Source organism: Xiphophorus couchianus, chromosome 20, assembly GCF_001444195.1.
Source record: "Xiphophorus couchianus chromosome 20, X_couchianus-1.0, whole genome shotgun sequence".
Lineage (NCBI taxonomy): Eukaryota > Metazoa > Chordata > Actinopteri > Cyprinodontiformes > Poeciliidae > Xiphophorus > Xiphophorus couchianus.
The window spans coordinates 15725618-15749759 of NC_040247.1; the positions used below are offsets into that span (position 1 = coordinate 15725618).

General features: G+C 39.0%; 1 protein-coding gene across 7 annotated transcripts in view; it reads left to right on the forward strand.

Annotated features, from left to right (window-relative positions):
• erc2 (ELKS/RAB6-interacting/CAST family member 2) overlaps positions 1 to 24142 on the forward strand; it is a 51560-nt gene that overhangs the window by 425 nt on the left and 26993 nt on the right. For 4 of the 7 annotated variants that reach the window (XM_028002467.1, XM_028002469.1, XM_028002472.1 and 1 more), the window contains exons 2-6: positions 6294 to 7107; positions 14401 to 14424; positions 17352 to 17786; positions 18041 to 18115; positions 22455 to 22610. In XM_028002467.1, coding sequence (XP_027858268.1) covers positions 6436 to 7107; positions 14401 to 14424; positions 17352 to 17786; positions 18041 to 18115; positions 22455 to 22610 — 1362 coding nt within the window. In that variant the 5' untranslated portion in view covers positions 6294 to 6435. The remainder of the gene's footprint in view (positions 1 to 6293; positions 7108 to 14400; positions 14425 to 17351; positions 17787 to 18040; positions 18116 to 22454; positions 22611 to 24142) is intronic. The other 3 variants (XM_028002468.1, XM_028002471.1, XM_028002474.1) reach the window with 2 other exon arrangements.

The following is a 24142-nucleotide window of genomic DNA, read 5'->3' on the forward strand; positions in this document are numbered from 1 at the left end:
CGAAAAGGCGATGACAGAGCGGCGATGTTCCTAAAAATAAAGATTTCCCCCACAGACAGGTTAGAGTGTTATATTTCAGGCGAGCATGTAGGCCCGGTGTGCTGTCAATTGCTCGGTCGTGCCCTGCTAGTCTCCATTAATTCCACCTTCAGATCAAAGCTGGCAACATATTTTAATTTATAGGAGCTATTTCTGAGCAGCAAAGTCTGCTAACGCTGTCATTTGGTGACGTGAGTGCACGGGCCAATTTGGAGGCATTAACATCTCATCCAAGCGTTTGAGTCTGGAGGAGGCATGGAGGCGTCAGGCTCTGTAGTAGAATGCCTGATGAGGAGGCTGGATGTGTTGCATCTGCTCTTTCATTGAAATATCAACAAGATTCCCCTACATGTTATATATTCCCCAATGCCATATAACTCCACACAAGGCGTTATTTGTATGATGGCTTTTTAAATGTCATGACTGCCTCATTGAACAACCGGCTTCTTTCTCCAAAGGCAGTGCCTGTGGAAAAATCTTTGTTTCAGGACATCTGTATCCTCTCTGCTGTTTCTGCACCACCGCACAGCCAGATTCATTTCCACGTTGCCTTCACTCTGGCATTTGCTGATCACATGTACATGTATGTACTGCAGATCTCCCACCTCCAATACAGAAAGTGGGGTGCAAAAAAAAAAAAAAAAAGAACATTGTGATCCAGGTCAAAAAACTAGTCACGCTCAAAACTGTGCTTTCAAAGATTCATAAAACTGAAGAAATGAGTCAACAAATGGGTGATATGGCCCATTACTCTGGGCGGCAGAGTCTTGTGGGTGCAGCATGCAAGGTTACAAGACAATATAGCTCATTGCCCTGGTTGCCGCAGTCTTGTGTGTATTTCATAGCAATTTACAGGACAATTTAAATCACTATGCAGGGCAGCACTGTCTTGTGGGTTTGTTAGAAAGTTTTAAAGTCAATGTGGCCCCTAACCCAGGGTAGCACTTTTGGGCATCCCATACAAGTTTGACAGAGGCCTTGTTTCAGAATTGGCTGTGTTTTTAATATGTTCAATTGCAATAGCTGATATATTTTCACATTTTCAGAGCCGTGTTAATAGAGTCATCGAATATTTGTTGTCTTATCAGCAAGTGGACGCCTAAACCAAATCATTCAATCCCCAACTTATTTCACTGGTGTTTTGACAAGCATTTGTAGATTTGGTAACCAGCCATTTTATAGCTCTGCATTTTATACTATTATATTGATAGATTTTGAAAATGATAAATTGCATTAGACAAATATTTGACAAATAGGTTTACAGCAAATTCAGCCACAATGTCTAGTTACTGCTTGCAAAGATAATTAAATTTCCTTGTGCAGTTCTATTGCTTGGAGTAAAGTAGAAAAACAACAGAATGAAATGCTGAGAAGTCAAAGTAAAACACAATATTGCTACCTATTTCAAATCAAAGCTGTAAATTAGAGAATTAAAACATTATTTTACAATAGATGCCCGCTCCTCTGCTCTGTTAGCAGTAATAACCACATTGGCTGATTATTTATATAAAAATCCCCTTACTCTTAAGTGGGAAATTGATAGGAGTGTGTAACACTGTGAACAATTGAAAAAACCCTCAATATTCTAATCGCTAAAGTTGAAAAGGGATCATAAAAGGAAGTCTATCTTCATCTTGGCTTTGTAAAGTGAGGCTTTGGTTGCTATAGAGGTTATCATCATGAAGTTGTTTTATGAAAAGAACCAAAAGTAAACCACTTGTGGACTACAGCACTCTCCACATCAATTGAAGTGACAATATATAAAAAGCCTTGAAATAGTTTAATCTATTGCAGAAACAGATTCTCATTCATTTTATGAAAAAACACCCAAAAAATAACAAAAAAAAAAAATCATAAGCTTTAATTTGAATTCATTCATTCAGTGGGGAAGAAATCCTGCATAAGAAATAATATTTTCTCACAAAAGCATCACCCATAGCAATTCCTATTAAACAAATGTAACTGAAGCATTTTTTTAAATATATTTTTTTTAGGTAGATCAGGGGCGTCAAACTCACTTTCATTTTGGGCCGTATCAAAAATCGGAATGTTCTTAAAGGGCTGGTTGTGCCAGAATATATTGATAAAACCAATGAAACTGTGAAAATATCAATAAATAGCTGTTCCTCTGGGATTTTGTGATCATTTTAGGGTTTTTTTTACAATCAAAATGACAGATTTGTGGTGAACATTTAGAAATGTTTTTAAGGAATTTTTACAATATTTGTGGTAATGTATGATATTAAATGATACTCTTTATCACCTGCCATATCAGTTACGGATTCAATGTTTTTGACCAATTTTAAGAAAATTTGCAGTAAAATCGGAAAAAGTATGGAAATTTGTTGATTTTGTGTGAATTTTGCAGATTTGTGAAAAACTGGAAGGACTTATTGATGTAATTTAGAGTCTAGAGGGCCACATAAAAAGCTGTGGCGGGCCACATTTGGCCCCCGGGCCTTGAGATTGACGCCTGTGAGGTAGATCATAATTTTGTGTGCATTTTCATAAGTAATAGTAGGGGGAAATAAGCAGATTTGACATGGAGGCACATTTCTGTTCCACACTCCTTCATGGGGAATACAGAAAAATATTGCATTTAAAGTTAGGCAGATTTCATAAATCAAAAGGTATCAGAAATTTAGTTGAAAGGAAGTTTATCTGGTTGCAAAACACAGTGAGGAGGATGATGAATAAAATTTTAAAACGGAAAGAGGAACAAATAATTAATTACGGTAATTAAAATCTAATCTTAGTTCAAGCAGCTGTTATAAACATAACTTAATTATAACATTATAGCAAAAAAAAAAAGTAGAGTAAATGAAAGAATTTTAAATCAACACAAAGTTAGAGTACATGTGCAATTAAACTTCTGACACAATTCAACTGAAATAAGGTTGAATTAGGACTAAATATTTAATTTGTTAAAGTCAGATATAGGCCAGGCCCTGAAGAGAAGTCTTTTGTTTACTTCACAAAACCCACGATTTTCATACTGCAACATTTTTCTAGATTTCTTGTGGAAATCGACAATAAACCCTTTAAATTAATTTACTTTAAGGAATTATCAAATTAGTGTCAATAAATGTGGAGGTTGCTGCATGTTTCAGGCAAACTGACAGCAGTGTAAAATTAATATCAATAGGAGAAAGACATGCAGTGGAGTATAAGTCAAAGTGTCGTCATCACATCCCAGATTATTAGCTCAGGAGCCCTGCTCTGCTCACATAATTTCCCCATATAGTTACAGTTTTCCTGGAAATCCTGTTCCACTTATGTAACTAATAGCCAAGACAGCATTAAAAATGTTGGATATATTGCGCAGTCTGGAATTGACATTGTTTGTGATAAGGAAAGGAACGGTTGAAAGGCAAAAAGAAAAAAAAAAACAACAACAATGGCGGAGTGACTCCCTTAATCAATGCCCCATCAGTGGTGAGGTACACAAAAGCTGACAAACACTGACTCAAAGATGCGTCACAGGAGATGCAGCCCAACACATGAACTGATTTATCTACACTACCAGTGGATCAAAGAAGCAAACACGTGTTCATCTTCCTCAGAAGTGTGCAGCAAGCTGGCTGGAACTTATGCTGGATGCCGTTTTGTCTGAACCCCTGCTACTGTATATCCTGTTTTTCCCACTGATATATTTACCCACCAGACGTCACTGATCTGATCTGGCTGCATTTTTGAACTCTGGTCTACTGTTTGTGATATATATTTTAAAGGAGAACAAAAAGAAATGTTCTGCAAATTCTTTGTAAATTCTAGTAATTATGAATCTAACAGGAAGGGAATATTATCCCCTTGCATCAAAGCAAATATTGCCAGCCTTTACATGATAAAAAAATAAATAAATAAATAAACGCATTGGAGAATATTTTTTGTATTAAAATACCAATAGTTCTTAATTTTGATGCATTTAGTGGAGAAATTATCAGATTTTTCACAAACCGATCACAGACGAGTACAGATCAATGTAAATTCCAGTCTGTGGGCCTTTTCTGATGCATCTCTGATGCAAATTTTCTGAACATAAAAATCAGAAAATTTTCTCATTGCAAATTAAAATTTGTTGTTCAACTGACTTATATTTAGCATTTCTACATCTACGCTCGCATAACTTTATCTTACAGATGGGAATGACTTTATGAATTTCATGTAAAGCACCTGTCATGGGAAATTGTAGTGACTTTTGTTTATCGGAGGAACCTGTTGACACATGGATTCCTCTTTTTATGAATAATCTCTTCATCTGTCCTTTAAATTAAAGATATACAGGAATTACTTAAAAAGCAGAAAAAAAACAAACCTTCCCCTCACCACTATTGCTGTATTCAGCCACAGTTTCTTTGATTGATATTTTGAAGATTTCTTCCACCTTCATGTGATGACGACAGGTGATTTGTCTGCGCTAGCCCAGACAGAAACACCATGGCAACCGAATCTGAGAAGTGTCACCAGGAGGAGAGAAAGATGAAAAAGTCTACACGTGTATGATTAACCACCTTTTTCAACCGCTTAGACATATCGGTATCTTTCATTCTTTGACAGCTGGGGAAATTAAAAACCCTGGTTAGTGTCTTTGTCTTGACATTTGTGTTTAATGGCATTCAGTTTTTACCCTAAAAATATCGACCACAGTAAAATAATGATGCCTTCAGATTAAATAAATCGCAGCCCGTGATGAATCTAGAAATGTATTAAAGCCAAAGGACAGCATTAAATAGCCCAGCTATTATTACATGATTAAAAATTAAGTCTCCTGTATCATATTATTTTTCTTGTTACTCAGGAGGAAGAGCTTTATTTTAAAACTTGTACATTTTTGCCATTTTATTAATCTTTTGAACATAACAAGATGAATAGGCCTTTATCATTAAAAGAATGTCTGCGTGACATATGTGGTGGTTTCTGATATTTTTCTTTCTAGTATAAGTCTCAGATAAAAGACATGTTGGGTCTAGTTCTTACAGTCATACTGTGACGAGCTGCACTCTGTCAGTAAATATTTATCAGTTAGCTTATGAGGCAAGACAGTGCTGCAGAAATGTTGCTTTATTTCTTGTCCAGTATGTCTTTATTTGTCAGAATTATTGGTCTTTCTTCCCTACTTTTCTTTCTTGTATTTCTATGTGCAGACACACACACACAGAGCACCAGCACCTCTGGGGACTATTTAAAGGCTTAAAATAAATGTGTTTATTACAGTGGCATAATCTCATACTGAAACTTTAGTTTGAACACATTCTCTCAGTGGGGGAAATACACTATTTTATTTTTACTATTCATTTTAGACTTCATCATCCTTGCTTCCATTCTGACTGTGCATGATAGCAATAAGATTTAATCACACTGTTAAAGTTTTATATTATTGCCTGGATTATACATGCAATAAATTTTTAGACAAGAATTTGTTTCTTTGTAGCCATTTCCTTAAAGATCAACAACAATCTGCCTTTCTTTAATTGCATGTTCGATTATCTTTGCAATTTTGAGGGTTGGCTAATAGGAACTGTGTCATATTTATAACCAAGGAAAAAATTAAGTTATGAGTGACTTATTAAAAAGTTTCCACTCATCTCCCAGTTTTTTAGATTATGCTACTGCAACAAAAGCTGAATTGTTTTAAAGCTTTCTCCACGTCTTTACCGGGGGTGCTAATAAATTTGCTTGATCATTTATATGATAGCTAATTAACAAAGTGCCTTAAGAAACAACACTTCTCAGGAGATGATGATGAGCTTGATATCACACACTAAACTTCTAATTGGATCTGTAATGTACGGCATGGTTGTACTAAATCTGTGCTTGAAAACAAAATAATTAATAATCAGATGGATTCTAAGTGATTAAAAATGTACTGATGTTTTGTAGAACATGTTCCTCAACATCTAAAATGCTCTCTATGGTTATGTTTGTTTACTCTGATGAAATGATGCCTATCATGATTCAGGTCAGAGAAATGTGAGACTGTAAGGTTATATTTTAATCAGTACTGAGATCTACTATAGATAAATGTTAGCCTGTGAGACATCTGGGATGATGTTGTGAAATTCCTGCAGGCCATTTGAAAATAGAGCCTCGTAAATTGGGACAGCTTGTCACCTACGCTGACTAATACAAATCTTAGAGCTAATATAAAATTTCCTTTTCCGTCTAGAGCTTAGATTTTTGACTGGAATGTACTGTTTTTTTTTTTTTTCTGAAATGCTATATGTCTGACAAATGCTTCTCCCCTGTTTCCTCAGATCTGACATTGATGTGACCTAACCCACCCATTCAGACATGAAATAAGTCATCCATGTTTGGTTGAAAAAAGTCAGAGCAGTCTCATTTGAGCACGCCCCTGTTAAAGGACCCTCTGGTGGCTACTCCTCTGAATCACGGGACATGTACGGCAGTGCCAGAGCTGTAGGTCATGTAGAGAGCAGCCCTGTACGGTCCCCGCGCCTTCCGAGGTCCCCCAGACTGGGCCATCGAAGGGCACACAGTGGGAGCGGGGGTAGTGCAGGGGGCAAGACCCTCTCCATGGAGAACATTCAATCACTCAACGCTGCCTATGCTACTTCAGGGCCCATGTACCTGAGTGACCACGAGGGCGTGGGCTCCACTGCCACCTACCCAAAGGGAACCATGACTCTGGGTCGCGCCACCAGCCGGGCCATGTACGGGGGTCGCGTCACAGCCATGGGCAGCAGCCCCAATATTGCTTCAGTGGGGCTGCCTCATGCTGACCTTCTGTCTTACAGTGACCTGGGCTCTCTCTCCATGCTGCACGCCCACCACCACCAGGGGGTGCCCTCGGCTCTGCTCAGGCAGGCCGTGCGGGGCAGTGGTGGCGAGCTGCTGGAGATGCAGGCCCAGCTCAGGGAGATGCAGAGGGAGAATGAGATTCTGCGGCGAGAGCTTGACCTGAAGGAGAGTAAGTTGGGATCTTCCACCAACAGCATCAAGAGCTTCTGGAGCCCAGAGCTGAAGAAGGAGAGGATCATGAGGAAAGAGGAGGCTGCTCGAACGTCCATTCTGAAAGAGCAGATGAGAGTCACTCATGAGGAGAATCAGGTGAGACCACTCCTCTCTGAGCTGTCATAATCCACTTATTGCTGCAGTGAATTTCACTCGCTGCCTATTTGTCTGCCCATTTTGCTCTGCTTTGATCTCTGCTTTCACCATGCTGTCTTTTGCAAATAATCACAGCCATCCTCTCTTATATATACTGTAGAAAATTAAAGCAGTCAATTCTGTTCTTTACAGATTTGTAAAACCTTTCTGGAAAGATGTTCTTTTATTGACATAAATATCTCTTCATCCAGTGAAAAATCTATAAGACCACAGAAAATGCAGGCACTTCAACTAAAAAGGAGTAGAGCAGAAATCTGAAAGTTCAGTTATTTGTGGCTCAGTGAAAAGTATGATGACACTGCCGACAGGTGTATTGAATGCAGTCTGGTCCCGATATCGCTTAATTTTGGTTTATTTTCACAGGTTCAGCAGATTGGCCCCAGGGGAAGAGATGTCAAAAGGTTTTTTTTCTGCTTACCTCAGTGTGGGGGTGTAGTCATGGCCCAGTTAAATCACTTACTGACAGGAGTAGGCACAGGGCCCAGAGACAAATGTCAAGGACACTTAAACACTCCCCGTCTGTCTTCCTTTGCCTTCTCTTCATATGCTCTGACCTGTATCATCTCACAGTGTTTACTTTGGTTCATATAGTTGTTTCTACAAAAGATTGATCATCTTTCTGTATATTTTAAGTGATTATCTTGGCATAAAAAAATAGCTGGATCACTTTCTTTAATGTCAGACCTCACCTGCAGGATTATTAGTAGTTGGCTAGCAGTTGGATAGCATAGCCAGTGGGTTAGTGGGTTCTGTCAGCTGCAAGTGGAAATGTATGACACTCTGATATTGTGTAAATTGTGAATACAGATTGAGATTTTCAGTATAAATGCATTTTCAGAAAGAAAAGGCTGAGTTCATGATGCAGCATTCTAAGCAATGCTTTGAGCAGTTTAGAGGCTGAGTTTGGCTCGCTCTTTGTGCAGGGCTTTGTTTCTGCTCCAGCTCTGTTTTCGTACACTGAAGAGACACGATTAGTCATTACTCTACCCTGAAAGGTCCTTGTGTAATACCATCAGTGGGTTTTTCCACACAGGACTTGTTGATCTTCTGATAAAAGATGGGGTTTTGTCTCTGCACATTGCTAAAGTGTTCATACCCTTTGAACATTTCAATATTTCATTAACCTACCGTAATAGTATTTTTGTACCTTTTGTGGATTTTGAGGATATTTTATGTGATGCAACAACACAAAGCTATGGATAATTGTGAAGTGAAAGAAAAATAATTCAACGTCTTATATAGATGAATATATGAAATGTGTGATGCGCATTTTTAATCAATATAATCTCAGTATCAATCCACCCATATCTATATATGAAAATGCAGTAAAATTGTTGAATTATAAACGCATGGAGATTTTCTTTATTTATATAATTCTTCCTCCTCATTCCAAATTTGTGCTGCTTTGTGTTAGTCTCAAAAAAGCTTTTCAAAGGTATGAATACTTTTGCAAGGCACTTTAGACCAACTACCAGTCAATTATGCAAGACCAGAAGTATTTTACATCATTATGATTTGCAAAAATCTGAGTCTGTGTTAAAGCTGAATCAGCTGTGTCACCGACAGAACCAATGCAAGTTATAAAGAAACTTTTCACATTTCTTTATAAAGCATTGTTAAATCCTCATTGTGATATTTTTAGTTGGAACTCATAGAGTTTAGGAGCTGAATGTGTCCTGCAGATTACGAAAGCTGTTCACTGACGGGTTTCCATGGCATCATCCTTGAATCAAAGAGAGGACTCAGTGTTGCTCTCCCCTTATGTCAAGTGATATTTATATTCCTCCTGATAGGATTCATTAATGTAGTGTGGCAGCTAATAAAAGGCAGATGTGCCTTGTTTCTATAATTGGTCTATTCTAACTTGATTTCTGGGCTCCGACGCGTGCTTACATAAGTGTATATTTACGGTGGGATGGTTTGGTCACACCCACTGGGCTTACTGAGAGGCTGACTGAGGAGCAAATTGCCTCATTAATAATGGAAAAATTTCAAGCCAGTCATTGCATCTGTCTTCTAGAACCACTTTTTACAATTGCATTAGGTGCCTTAGGCCCCAGTTAGTTTCAGCAAATACCATGCATCATTTATCATGAGATAATCAGAATCAGGGTGTATGGGCTTCTGTTTGCAAAATCTCCTGAAATAACATTCACTTTCTGAAGCATGGACGTTTTTTTCTGTTTAAATACCACCCACAGCCTGCAGAGCCTCAATCAGAAACAGTGAAGGTAATGACTAGCAGTGATGATTAGCGTGAGACCGTTTTGTGTGGTAGATTTTCATTGTGAAGAGCAACTGGTTTTGTTTTCATTGAATTGAGCAGAATTTTTGTTGTCATGCCGAAGCTGCATGAGAGCTGCTGGAGGCGAGTGTGTGAGCTAGAGCATACCATATCTGACTGAGTCATGACCACTGCTGCTCAGCTGCCCAGTCAGCCCTGATCAACGGTTCTCACAAAAATAGATCCCGCTTTGCGCCTTCTGCACATGCATGCAAGACTTAAAGTAAATCATTCTGTATCCACCCAAATTCTAGATTTATAGACATAACGTAACATCATCAACACGAATAAGCATTTACGCTTGTGTCCATTTGAGTGTTATATAACACATGGTGTGTGACGAGTGAAAATTTAATTAGAGGTAATTCCCCTGGTGTAGCCCTGTAATCAAATAGAGCAGTGCACCGCTCATGTGTGAGAGGTGAACTCACAATTATTTGTTTACATGCATGTTTTACAATTCAGCTGTGCCAACCAGGTACTGCATATCAGTGCAGGTAGTTGACTTAACTTAACTTCTAAGCTACAGCAGTCACATGATGACGCTTTGTCATGTAACAACTCTAAGCTTTTGGTGTCTCTTACAGCCCTTAGAACAAAAATAGTTCACATTTGTAATGTAACAGTTGAAACCTTCATGTACTTTATTGAGATTGTATGCAATAGATAAAAACTAAATTGTGAATAATGGTGAAGCAGAAGAAAAACAATATATGGTGTCTTGCAACTAATAACCTGAAAAGGGTCTTGCATTTATTTCCATTCATTTCTTACTGTTTTATCCCCAAATAATATCATTTGCATCTAGTGAACATGCAAGAAAAAACAAACAAAAAATGGATAAGGCACAGGTATAATTCTTCCAAAACATGGCAGTTTATAATTCCTGACAAGTAGGCAAGAGGGTCATTAATCAGACAAACAGTAAGAGGCCCATGGTAATTCAGGACAAACTGAAGAGATCAAGGTTGTGAATCTGTTGACAGGACAACTGTTAGTCAAGCACTTCAAATATCTGGCTGCCAAGAGTACCAAAATTGTTGAGTTGATGATCTCGCCCCAAAAAAGCCCCCGTGCAGGTTGCCACAATCAAAGACGGGGACACATCTACACATGTGTTGGGGAAACAACAGAGATGGTTAAGATCATGCAAAGGAAACCTGGCCACTAGAAAAAACCTGAAGTCATAGTTTATCTGTACCCACAACTTAAGGAAATAAAAGTAGCACTATTGATATGTTTTGTGCCACCAGCACTCACAGTGGTTACCTGTGGTCATGCAGAACCTAGTTTCATCAGCCAGTGTCTACATGTTGCCACTTGAGCAGCCGCCTATAATGGGACTGTGGACCCAGAGTTTTGGAGATGCCACTAGTCGAGACACTGTATGGGAGGACACAGGGAGTTGTATCAGGATCAATACTTGTGTAGAATCACAGAGTTCTTTATTGATTGTTTCACATTATGACAGTCTTCTCTTGGTGTGGTCTTTCATGACAAGCAGAACCCTAGCAAAGTGTGTGGGTGGTATCGAATACAAACTGGTTCCAGTATGGCTCTTGTGACTGCCAAGCGGTTGCACGAACCATCTGGCCTCATGCTAACCTACAAAGTAACGCCTATCAAGTGCTGCTAAAGCTGCTTAATTACACAATAAACAGCTTCCTCAAGTTCAAGCATTTTAATAAGATTTGTTTAAGACAAAAAATATAAAAGACGTCTTTAAAGATGGTTTATTTCTGTGCACAGTGTGGCATTTTTTTTAACGTCTCAGACTGTCAGATTTCTGCAGGCACCCCTCTTGTAACTTTGTGCTAACTGAGGGGAGGTGATGAAATGCAGCATTTGCTTGTGTGATGTGGGTGTAATTGTGTATTGTCAGCTATCACGACACACTACACAGAGATTAGGAACGGTGTGAACAGTAGGCTGCTGCAGCTCAAGAGCTTTGGAGTTGCTCATTTACTCTGACAAAAACACAACCTCCCATGTATATAGAGCATTACATGCAGAGCAGCTGGTTCCTGTGTCACCAGATGGTTCATTCTGGAGCAGGGGTCATCTTCTAATTGCTTAAGGGGCCAAAATAATATTTTAAGGCACACAGTGTGGGAGCCAGCCTTTTATTAGGCATGTTTGTATCAATGGCCTGTTTGTGTGAAGCATTTAAATTATGGCTGAAGTAAGTAGATGGGATGTTCTGTGACATCTAACAGTTTATATTTGTTAAAGAAAATTACACTTTTTCTTTAATTTTAGTGAATATCGTTTATCTGTGAATAAAAGCAGAAATGGCTAAAATTATGATGAATGCAAAATAAGATAAGAAAAGAATTTTTTTTAAAAACCTGACGAGATTTTGAAATTAGGCAGCATTAATGCCATGAAATGCTGCTCACCGTATAGTGCAATCCAAAAGTTAATTTCTCTCAAGCTTTTGTCACATTTTTTCACATTATATTCCAGTTTTTCACAAACTGGAATATAATTTACTGAATTGAGTAAGTTATTGTGGTAAACCAACAAGAAAGAAGCACATCAGTATTAATTAGAAAGATAGTAAGACATGGTTTATTTTCTTTTACAACTACGAATACAAAGATTGTGCTGCATATTTATTTTCAGCCTCCCTGAATCAATACTTTGTAGAAAGATGTCTCATTGCATTACATCTGCAAGTCTTTGAGGATATCTTTACCAGCTTTTTATTTGCTAAATAGTTCAAACTTAGAATGGAGAGTGCCTGTGAGCATCAATTATCAAGTCTTGTCACATATTCTAATTTCATTTAGGTATGGGCTTTGACTAGATCATTCTAATGGATTATTTTTGATGCTTTGATCTAAAATAATCCACTGTCTTTCTGGCTGTACGGTGGACCTCTGGCTTTTGGTGCTTCAGTATTCGCACTTTTACCTATTTTCACTGTTGTTGTTGTTTTTTTTATTTACTTTCTTTTAGCCCCATCTATCTTGTCATAAACGCTGTAAAGGCAACTATTAATTAAAGCATCCCACAGTATTATGCAACCACCACCATGTTACACTGTAAAGATGGTATGAGAAACACCAAAGCCACCAAAACTGGTGTCAAATGCTGCCCTGGTGCTCAATTTATAATTTCAATATTTCAGTGCCCATTCATTCTTTTTGTTTTTAACTTAGTTTTATTTTCCCTCTTCAATCTTCAGTGGCAATTGACTTGGGGGAACTCAGAAGCTCAACACTGGCAAAGGTAAAACTGCCCCCTACAAGTCAGACAGAGTAACCCCTCTGCTAAATTACCACAACGCTTTGTTAAGGCATTTATATGGCAGAAGCCAGAACCTAAGTCAGTGTGTGATGTTGTCCTCAAAAGGATTCTCTGTTTCTGCATCACAAGATTTATGACAGCCAGTTACCCCCTGCTGGCCCAGGTGTCAGTACGATAAGGAGGCACAGCAGCTCAGCGTCTTTGTTTAGTGCTGGGAAACTCTCTGGGATCTCACCGTCAAGGTGTTCACTAACAGAAAGAAAAACCCTCGTGACCACAGCACCAGTATAACCTGAGTCTTGACAAGTTCACCCAAACAGCTACACCTCAGCTGTGGCTGACGTGGAGAAACCGGACAGAAGGCTGTATACCGATTTTAAGTCACAGTTCAATTATGCAGATGCAGTCACTGGATTGTTTTCTGCATTTTGGTTTCCAAGGCAGACGTTTATTGATTGGTGAGGAGGAACGATCAGAAATGAGAAGGATAGTTCTGAAAAAAGATGAAAACATTTGGGGTTTCTTCTCAGTGTGGGCACGCTTTACTCCAAATCTAACTACAGTAGCATCATTTGTTTGCCGTAAAAAACCCCGTATATTCTTGTATTTTTATGCACCTGCAAAATATTTTCTGTAAATTTTGGAATTATGTATATATATATATATATATATATATATATATATATGTATATGGTTTTTTTTACTTTAAGGTTTTTGTCCAGGAATCCTTCCTTTCCACTCTCATGTATTACTCTAAGATGAGAGTAAGAGCAGAATATGCTCAATGTTAAAATTATACTTTAGCATCTTCATACTGCATTATTTCTGTTGCTCTACCAAAGGCCAATGACTCAGAGAGAGGGTGTTTGACTGAAACAACCTGTCATGGCAGCAGTCAGCAAAAAATTCAGCAGCTTTTACTGGAAATGCAAACACTGTCCCCTGGTGGTTAAACAAACACTTGGGAAATGTGTCTTTAGGTCAGAATTTTACTAGTCTTTATTTTTCTCCTGCTAATTTTCCTGTTGGTTGTATACTTATAGGACCCTGTAGGACTTATAGGACCCTTTTGCATACCGTAAATCTGTAGAGCAAATGTGAATAGACCATGTTAATTTTCTATTAATGTATTTGCTAGATTTTAGAATCGTACAGCAAAAAAAAAAAGAAGTTCTCAGTTGTTCCTTTTACTTTTAACTTGACTATTAATGCTTCTCATTACAAATTTTATCATTAGTAAATATATTTTAACAGTTTATTGGAAAAAATGCTAAACCCACTTCAACCCATTTTTAAAATGTCTTTCCAGAAAGGTAATCCAGTCTGAGTAAAATTTGGTTTGTAAATGAAAAATCTATTTTCTGGCAGATATTTTTACTTGTTATGAAGAAAAAAAATTATATGTTCAGCTCTATTAAAACTATGCACATCCTTTAATCTGGCTTTCTTGAAACTAATTGGGCTAATAGTTTAAAAAAGCATAATATTCTGTCCTTTTTCTTATAACAAGATAAAAAGTTTGCTATCAAAACGTTTTGTTGTAAATTTGCTTTACTGACTGCATGAGTGATAAACCAACAGCTCTCATTTAAGACTTTTCTGCTTTATGTTGATCATCCGTTTCTATTGCATCAAGCTCTGACGCTCTGTTTTCACCACACATCTGTTTTTCTGTTCATTCTGTTCATGCTCTGCAGCTGCTGGATGCCAGGAGAACCAAGGTTTGTCCCTATGTTTGCACCGTGTCGTGTGCACAACATAGAGTCACCTTTCGTGTGCCGTGTATTTTTTTCCAGATACCTGATAATCCCTTTTTCTCCTAACCCTTTAACCTCCGTGAAGAACTGAATGATATCCCCTCATTCCCTCAGTTCTGCTGTCCTCCTTGCCCCTTGAATCCTGATGTTTCAACACAAAGACCTGGAAAACAGAAAGTCATGTTATTGCCCCATGCCACTGCAAGAATTCAAACCATGCATTTGTAAGGTGAATGATTTCAGGAGAAAAAGCTGTTTCTGTTCTCTAAGGACCTAACTGGACCATTTTCAGTACATGGATGGATCTTTGTTTCTCTACTTATTTGTTGGAGGAAAGTTATACTTCTAGCAAAACTAAACCTTTTGTCAGAAACATGGTACAAATATCCTTACAGACAATATTATACACATGGGTGAAAAATGTCATGAAAATGGTAACAACATGAAGTGTCAAAGTTACAATGTCAATCCTATAACATTAGTTTGGTAGAGTACAAATCCACATAAGGAAATAAATGTTGTAACAAAGTCACTGGTGACATTTTCCACCCATCAAAATAGGGCTGGACGACATGGCTGAAAATTGTATCATGATATATGTTTCACATCAGGTGATATTGATAAATATCAATTAGTTTTTTGTTTTAGATATCTGAAGTATTACCAAACTGGTGGTGTGACATTTCCTCTTTTATCCACGATATCCCCTCGATTTGTTGTCCTCATTTGATCCTTTCACTCCACACCGTTGTTTATTTTTAAGCACGTATGAGGCATGGTGGCAAAACCTTAAACTGCTGCTAAGTTACTCAACAGGTAGTTGCTAGGTAACCAAAGAGTGAGTGAGTTGCTAGGTAACCGAATAGTGAGTGAATTAGTTGATGCCACCAATCTTGGTTAGCAGACCGTGAGAGGTTGAGCGACTAATCTCTTCCTCTACCTACATCCCCCAGAATGCCGTGTGGTTCTGGATTGGAGTTATTAGAAATTATTGAATATTCTCTCCGAGATATTATCTATTGATATGAATCATGTGTCTACCACAATATATATTGTTATTGATTTATTGTCCAGCCCTATTTCCAAATAGAAAAAACAAATGAACATCTTCTGAATTAAGAACGTGTTTTGATTTTTCAGACAGTGGCTACAGGACAATATAAAACATATTTTTCAAATCTCACTCTTAGGGGAACTGGTGCTGAGTTTAATCTAGTTAATATATTAACCATTAATTACACCGTGTTCCAAATTATTATGAATTGGATTTGAGTGTCATAAAGCTAAAATTTGTTGTTGTGCTATTAAATTTATAGATGATATTGTGTGTCAGGGCTCTTTGAATCACTATATTGGGTTGATTAGTTTGTCTAATGAGCTCAATTAAAGGAAATCTACTTAAGAAGGATGTTCCACATTATTAATCAGGCCACAGGTTTCAAGCAATATGGGAAAGAGAAAGGATCTCTGCTGACGAAAATCATCAGATAGTGTAGTGCTTTATGACAAGGTATGAAAACATTAGATATTTAACAAAAACGGAAGCGTTATTGTACTGTGAAGAGATTTGTGCCTGATTCAGAACAAAGACGGGTTTGTACAGATAATAGCATAATGAGGAAGGTTTCTGTTAGACAAATTCATCGGATTAAGAGAGCAGCTGTTAAAATGCCCTTACAAAGCAGCAAACAGTTATTTGAAGCTGCTGATGCCTCTGGAACCTCAAGCTGGAGGATCATCCAGAGGTTTGCGGTGCATGAACTATTCGCCCGCCCCTAACCAGAGCTCACAAGCAGAAGCGGCCGCAGTGGGCCCAGCCGTACATGAAGATTAATTCAGACTTGCTCACTGATGACTGCTGTGCAACCCTGGATGGTCCAGATGGACGCAGTAGTGGATTGGTGGTGGATGGCCACCACATCCCAACACGGCTGTGACGTCAGCAAGGAGATGGTGGAGTCATGCTTTGGGCCGAAATCATGGGGAGAGAATCATTGGTCGGCCCCTTCAGAGTCCCCGAAGGTGTGAAAATGACCTCAGCAAAGTATATGGACTTTCTGACTGATCACTTTCTTTCATAGTTCAAAAAGAAGAGCTGCACCTTCAGTAGCAAAATCACCTTCATGCATGACAATGCACCATCTCATGCTGCAAGGAATACCACTGTGTCATTGGCTGCTATCGGCATGAAAGGGGAGAAACTCATGGTGTGGTCACCATCCTCCTCTGACCTCAACCCTATTGAGAACCTTTGGAGTTTCCTCAAACAGAAGATCTGAAGGTGGAATGCAGTTCATATCAAAACAGCAGCTCCAACTAAAATCATGACTGAAACTTAATGGATAAATTTTAGTCCTGCATTTGCTCTTATTATATTCATTCCTTTCTTTATTTTGTCACCTGTGTTTAGGTATTTTTGTTATCTTTAGTCCTGAAGAGACATTTTCACTAAAATTAACATTCAAGACATTTTCAAGACGTTGTAACTTATGGGAGTTTATATTTAGTTTTTAGTCCTTCCATATCCAGACTAGACAGACATGTCTAGCAGAATGTTTTGAACTGAGAACTGAGACCTGCTTTTAGAGGTTAGAATCACATCATTTCTGTCCCTTAGTGTCTAATGGTAAAGCAAGAAATTCTCCCCCTTCCTGGCATTCAAAGAAATGCTTAATTGTTGTGTCAAACAGTGCTTATTCTCTGGAATTAGTTTTTGAAGATGCTGTAATGTAAGTGCTAGTGTGTCATAGGTTAGACCTTCCCAGTATTATACATTTCGTCATTGATGTTAGTTTTGATTAAAACAAATGAAATTGGATTCTGTTTTATTCCTAAACACGTCGGGTCTTTGTGTGTGTGTACACGTCCATGTCTGTCCACGTCTCCTGCAGCATCTCCAAATGACCATCCAGGCTCTGCAGGATGAGCTACGCACACAGCGAGACCTCAACCACCTGCTTCAGCAGGAGAGTGGAAACCGATCTGGCTCGGAGCATTTCACCACCATCGAGCTGACAGAGGAGAACTTCCGCCGGCTGCAAGCCGAGCACGACAGGCAGGCCAAGGAGCTCTTCCTGCTTAGAAAAACCCTGGAGGAGATGGAGCTAAGAATAGAGACCCAGAAACAAACACTCGGTGCCAGGGACGAGTCCATTAAGAAGCTGCTGGAGATGCTGCAGAGTAAAGGGCTGCCTCCTGGGCCGGGCAGGGTGACCGAAGAGGAAGAGCAGGAAAGAGCCAGGCGCATTGCTGAGGCCGAGGCCCAACTCGGACACCTGGAAGTAATTCTGGATCAGAAGGAGAAGGAAAACATCCATCTGCGAGAGGTACAATGTAACAAACAGTATTTGAAATTTAGTATGTGTCTTTGTCACTAGATGGCAGTGCTCAGCATCATAAATTCAGTGCTCTCCTGTCTGCTCCTTGTGATACGCTGATGATGTAATATGTACAAAAACTGTGGAGCACTTTTGTAAATGTGGCAACGTGAACAGAACAGACTCATATGGTTTGCATTGTATTTTTATTTATCCTTTGCTCTTGTGTAGAAAAAGTTAGAAATTATTTTTGTTTTCCAAAGGAACTGCACAGAAGAAATCAGCTTCATCAGGATCCAAGCAAAACCAAGGCCTTGCAGACCATCATAGAGATGAAAGTAAGAACTTGACTACACACAGCAGCTCCGCATTTGTGTGAAAGCAAATCTTGTGTGTTCATATGCTCCCATTCTCAAGCCTTTCATTGCGTTTCCCACAGAGGCTGATGTATGTTCTGCTGAATCTATTGTTGTCACTGCAATTTGCTGCAGCTGAGTCAATCACCAGCCTGGCATGACATCTCTCTCTCTCTCATTCTCACACATGGAACGGTGCTGTATCAGCTTTCAGGGCTTTTGTGCTAACTTGAACGAGAGTCAACATTTCATCTTGTTTGGTTTGTTGAAGAGGTTTGCGTCAAACTGAAACAAGAAAAGGTGTGTGACAGCCAATGTGATTCTTTTACAGTCAACTCCTCACATCGCTGACTGCAAACACTGAGCAGACTTTGATTCTGCAAGAGCTCTGGAGGTTTATATAAAATTTTCCATCAAGATTTTTTTTGGAGGATGCATAGAGCTTCTTTAGTGCGTTTTCTGATCATGCATATCTGAAATTAAAGCTCAGGAATGAGCAGTTTGGAAGTAATGTTGCTCTAGAAGGACTCGGTGAATCACTAGAATTAAAGAGCTTGCAAACCTAGTAATATCTGGTGAACTATTTCACTTTTTGTAAGCTTACAGTCAGAAAAAAGTATTTTATTGGGACAGATCAACACAAGGTAATTTGTGAAGTAAAGCAAGAAGGACAAATGATTTTCAAAAGTTTTTACTAATAACAGTTAACTACCAATTGCCTGCAGAAGTAGCCCACTTCATGAATGGAGTCCACCAAGTACAGCTGTTTTGTAATAGTAGAGGGTTTGTAAAGGACATTAAAGACCAAATATGATGATGAAGAACAAGAACTTTTGCCTATTTAGAAAAAAATTACCAAATTGGGAAAATTTTAGTTGTTCTCTTAATGAGTATTGCCTTCATAAAACAGTGGCAAAACAAAGGTTATTGATGAAAGAAAGTATAAATTAGTTCAATTTAATGTCATGCTGCGAAACCTTCTAAAGTGTGCTTTAGAAGGTTTCACTGTCTAAAGCACACTTTAGACAGTGAAACCTTTCATGTTATGAAAGGTTTTCAAAGGCTACAAAAAAGTTGACACACGGACAAAGTTATAACCTGGTATCCTCTTGTTTTACACTTTGCTTTGTACAGAGGGTCTGGGTTCTTAGCTATTGAGAAATGATGATTGCTTCCTGGAGGTGCGAACTCTATTAAAGTTTAAAATTTTACCCAGTCCCTAACACTTGTCCGTGTTGTATTTAATGTGGCAGTCTGAAGCTATGAAGCTTACCAGAAATTAACTGCACTGTAAACATCCTCCACTTTAAAGAGAGAAGTGCTAAGCTGAACCAGGTGGCTGTTAATTCAGTGTTTGGAAGCATGACCAATGTGGACTGGATGTCCTCGTTCACTTCCTCTGCTGCCATTACCAAAACTACAGGCAGACTAAAATGGAGCAGAAAACCGACATGAATAATAACTTCTCCTTCAGTTCTCTTATTGGCCCAGTTGAAATTTTACCAGAGGAATCCAAGTGAAAGCTGCACAGTGGCACACTGTTGCCTTGCAGCAAGACGGTTCTGGGTTCGATTCCTGGCCCGGGGTCTTTCTGCATGGAGTTTGCATGTTATCCCTGTGCATGCGTGGGTTCTCTCCGGGCACTCTGGCTTCTGGTTTTTGGACTGTGGCTTCCTCCTGCAGTCCAAAAACATGACTGTCAGGTTAATTGGTCTCTCAAAATCCTCCCTATGTGTGAGTGTGAGTGTGCATAGTTGTTTGTCCTGTCTGTCTCTGTGTTGCCCTGCGACAGACTGGCGACCTGTCCAGGGTGACCCTGCCTCTCGCCCGATTAGCTGGAGATAGACACCAGCAGCCCTCCTGACCCCACTAGGGACAAGGGTGTACAGAAAATGGATAGATGGATGGATGAATCCAAGCCCAGAAAGCCCAGACTGTGAAGTGAAGTGAGTTTTGAATCAAGTGGAATAGCATAGAAAAGCAATGGCCATGCTAGCAGAGCTACAAGGCATGGTTTAGATTGTGATGAAAAAATAAGATTATCCAAGTGAAAATTACATATTAAAATATCTTGTTCAAAAGCAGAACAAAAACTGAACATGGACCATCTGCACTCGAGTTCAGACTCTCAGAGTGTCGTGTTTCTTTACCCAAGGACAAGACAAGCAACAAAAAAGCTATGAGACTGGCTGTGAGAGCTGGCAACAGGCTGTTGTGAGACCTGACTGCTCCTTATCTAGGAGCCATATTTGGCAGATGAGCTTCAAAGTGGCAAAGAGAAACCTATTCAAAAAATAAAGATACAACAAATATACGTTCAACACAGTCACAATGTGCTGAATACAAGATCCTGACCCTTATCAAAATGAGAACCTGATATGAAAATTCATGTTCACCAGTGCATTCCATCCAACCTGGCATAGCCTGAGTTATCAAACCAGAATGAGCAAATACTTCAGTCTGTAGATCTGCAAAGCTGGAAGAGTCATATTTCTCAAAAAATTTAGCCTTAATTGCAGCAAAAGACTGATGTGAAAATATTGACTCAGGAGAGCTGAATGCAGAAGTATGCCACACCTTTAGAATTTTATTTTTTTTAAAATTTGAAAATATAGATCACTTTCCTTTCACTTTACAGTTATGTACCACATTGTTTCATTCAAATAAAATCTTATTAAAAAGAAATGGAACTTTTTGTTTGCAGCAAAACAAAATATGAAAAAGCTCAACACACTGTAGTAAAGCTTTTAAACTAATTATAGGAGTGAATCTAAACATGTTATTCAACATAGGAAAACATCAGAGTTTCAGGAGTCTACCCACAACAAATCTTATATTTAAGCTCATGTTCATACTATTTCGTTAATCTGTTTTAGACTCCTAAACACAGATGGAGAAAAGGATGTAGCTAATAAAAAGGGCATTCAATATCACTGTGACAGTGGAGAATATCAGGAACATCCAGCTACTGAGCTGCTGTAGACACCCCCTGCCTCACTGCAGAGGCCTGACATCACTTCCTCAAAATAAATCATGACATCATCGCCGAGCTGACACAGCCCCTCTCGCTTGGCTGCACCGGCCCAGCCTCCCACAGCCTGGTCATGTGACTTCAGGGCGCTCTGTACCCTGTTGATTATCATACCGGGCGAGGGAAGTCCCGCCCCCTCCTCCTTCTCCTTTTGCTGTGGAGGAAGACCCTGCTTCTCTCCTCTCTCCTGTTCTCTGTTGATGCTGATGGAAGCACAAATAACCCTACCTCCTTCCCTCCTTCCCCCTCATCTCCATCCCTCCCTCCCGCCTTCTCTTCTTCCTCACTCACCAGAGACGGTGCACCGTATATAGCCTGCCTGCTGCTGCCATGGAAACAGGTGTGGTTGTTTATGACAGTGAGAGGCCAGTATGCAGGGATATGGAGAGACTGAGGGATGTACAGATGCAGGGACAGATAACGAGCACAATTCACTGACCAGGTCCGTGGGATAAAATCACTCTTCTCTGAAGGTACGGCGCCTCATGTCTGTTGCAGAATTGTCACTTCATTGATGTTCTTCTTGTAAGGTGAGATGCAGCAGCTGGGCGAAGTGCATGCACACGAGCGGCGCTCTACGCATTGACATTAAACTCCCAATCATTAATTTCTCATTGCAACTCATCACCCATGTTGTTCAGCAGGCTGTGGCTGACCCTGCTAATGGCTATAAGTTCACAAGTTCACAAAGAGGAAGGAAGGACGACATTAAAAAAGAGAGAAAGGCAGGAAGAAGCAAGGTTGCTCTATGCTCTGCTGGAGAGGGAGATGAACCATGGCTAATCTTAAAGACATAGTATTATTTATTTAAAAAGCCGTGAAGCTAAAGCTGGTCTCTCAGTTGCAGTCCAGAGACTTGATTCTGCATTTATCTGCAAGCCTCCACAACGGAAGCTAGAGCTTGTTACTTTTTCCTTTTTATTTTTGTACGCCTCTCTCTGTTCCTGAAGGATCAGGTTGTGCTGGATGTGCACTCAATATTTCCCAATGGTGATTAATCCTTTGAGCCGCTGCAAAGAGCTGGGTAGAAAGCTTTTGATTTCCCCGACAGATACTGCAGTTGTTCTGAGCCAAACCAGAGAGCTTCTTCCATTCACTCTTTATCTCTCTGCATCTCCCCCTTTTACCTCTCTTCTGTCTCTCTGTCTGTCCAAATCGTTGCGGTTGCTTTCAGTCTTTACATTTATTCGTGGACTCTTGTCTGTAGTTCTGATTATTTTTGCAGTACTCGGCTAGTGGAAATGCTGGTCTCGGTTTTGAGGTGTGTCTCTTTCGCGTGTTTGTGTGCAGGATACCAAAATTGCCTCTCTGGAGCGCAACATTCGAGATCTGGAGGATGAGATCCAGATGCTGAAGGCGAACAGCTTACTAAACACAGAGGATCGAGAGGAGGAAATCAAACAGATGGAGGTCTACAAGAACCACTCCAAGTTTATGAAGACTAAGGTAGAGGCCATGTGCATGCGGGTTCAGAAACAAGATTGCTCTTTAATCTCAGTTTTTTTCAGCTGAGATGATGATCCTCATTTGCTCACAAACTTTGCTTATCTATTGTTGGAGGTTTGGAGAGGAACACAAACTCTTTACTTTTTATGATGGAAACTTTTGTACACATCATTTTGTTCTTTTTATTTGCACAATTTAAATCAATAACTGATCACAACAAATCCAAGAGGAAACAGACAAAAGGTGTGAAAACCCCTTAAAGAGCTGATTATGACTGTCACCTAACTTCAAAACACATGCTTAAATTAATACAGGTTATCTTTAAATCTGCACACATCCCAGTTACAATGCAAGATTTCTATGACATTTACAAAGAAATCTTTCATGTTTTCTAAACTTTTTCTAAAGATAAGACATGTTCTGCATGATTTAGTTGAAAAGTATTTTCTTTTGGAGGAAACATGTAAGAAATAGAAAAATTACAATGACAGAAAAAATGTGGGCAGCCTCAAACTAACACTTTGTTGAAGTGTTGGTTTTGATTCAGTTCACAATTAATTTCTTTTGAGGAAAACATCCAAACACTTTTGATAAAATGTGTTATGGTATGATGAAGAAAACGAAAGCTTCTCTGCAATGATTCCAAATATTTTTCACACAGAGAAAAAAACAACAACAACATTTCACTAAAAGAAAATCACACCTGGAGTGAAAGAGGATGTTGACACCATCCTGATCTGGACCTTTTTTATCTTTTTGTTCAAAAGTATTGACACAAGATTATAAGATGGTATGTACACTTTTGAAGCCACTCTATACTGTATTGTCAAATCTTGCAAGTGTTTATATATCAGTTGTGCAATATAAGAAGCAGTTGCAGGAATTGATGATTGCTCCAAGTCAATTTATCTTCCTGCCAATTCATGTCCTCGTTTCATTACCGCATAATTACAGTAACATTCCTTTCTACTTGCACTTCATACCTCTGAACAGAAAACATTGTACTAATATAATGAAATCATTGAGCATGAACTTATTTTTCTCTGGTGTTTTTCATCAATTATGAAGTTAGTCTTAAATTGCTTAAATCCATCTGTTAGTGCTTATTTTCCAGCAGTCTTTGCGCAAGAAATGGGGATCACCCATGATAGATCGCCAGTTCATCAGAGGGCAACACAGAAACACACAGGACAAACAAATGTGAACACACTCACCTGTAAGGTAACTTAAAGAGCCCACTAAGCCCACCAGTCATGTTTTTCTTTTGTTTTTCCTTTTGTTTTTTGCTTTGCTTTATCTTTTAAAATTTTTTATGTCATGCTTTATGTCATGTTCTTGCACTGTAGGAAGAGGGTGGAGTACTCAAAGAGAGCCCATACATGCACAAGGACAACATGGAAACTTCTGGCAAAAAAAAAAGTTGTGACTTTAATTCTTGACTTTCTTGCTGCAAGACCACCATACAACCCAGAACTGCTCAAATCCTGATATTTAATTGTATAGTATTAACTGAAAATTTTATTTTTCCACTA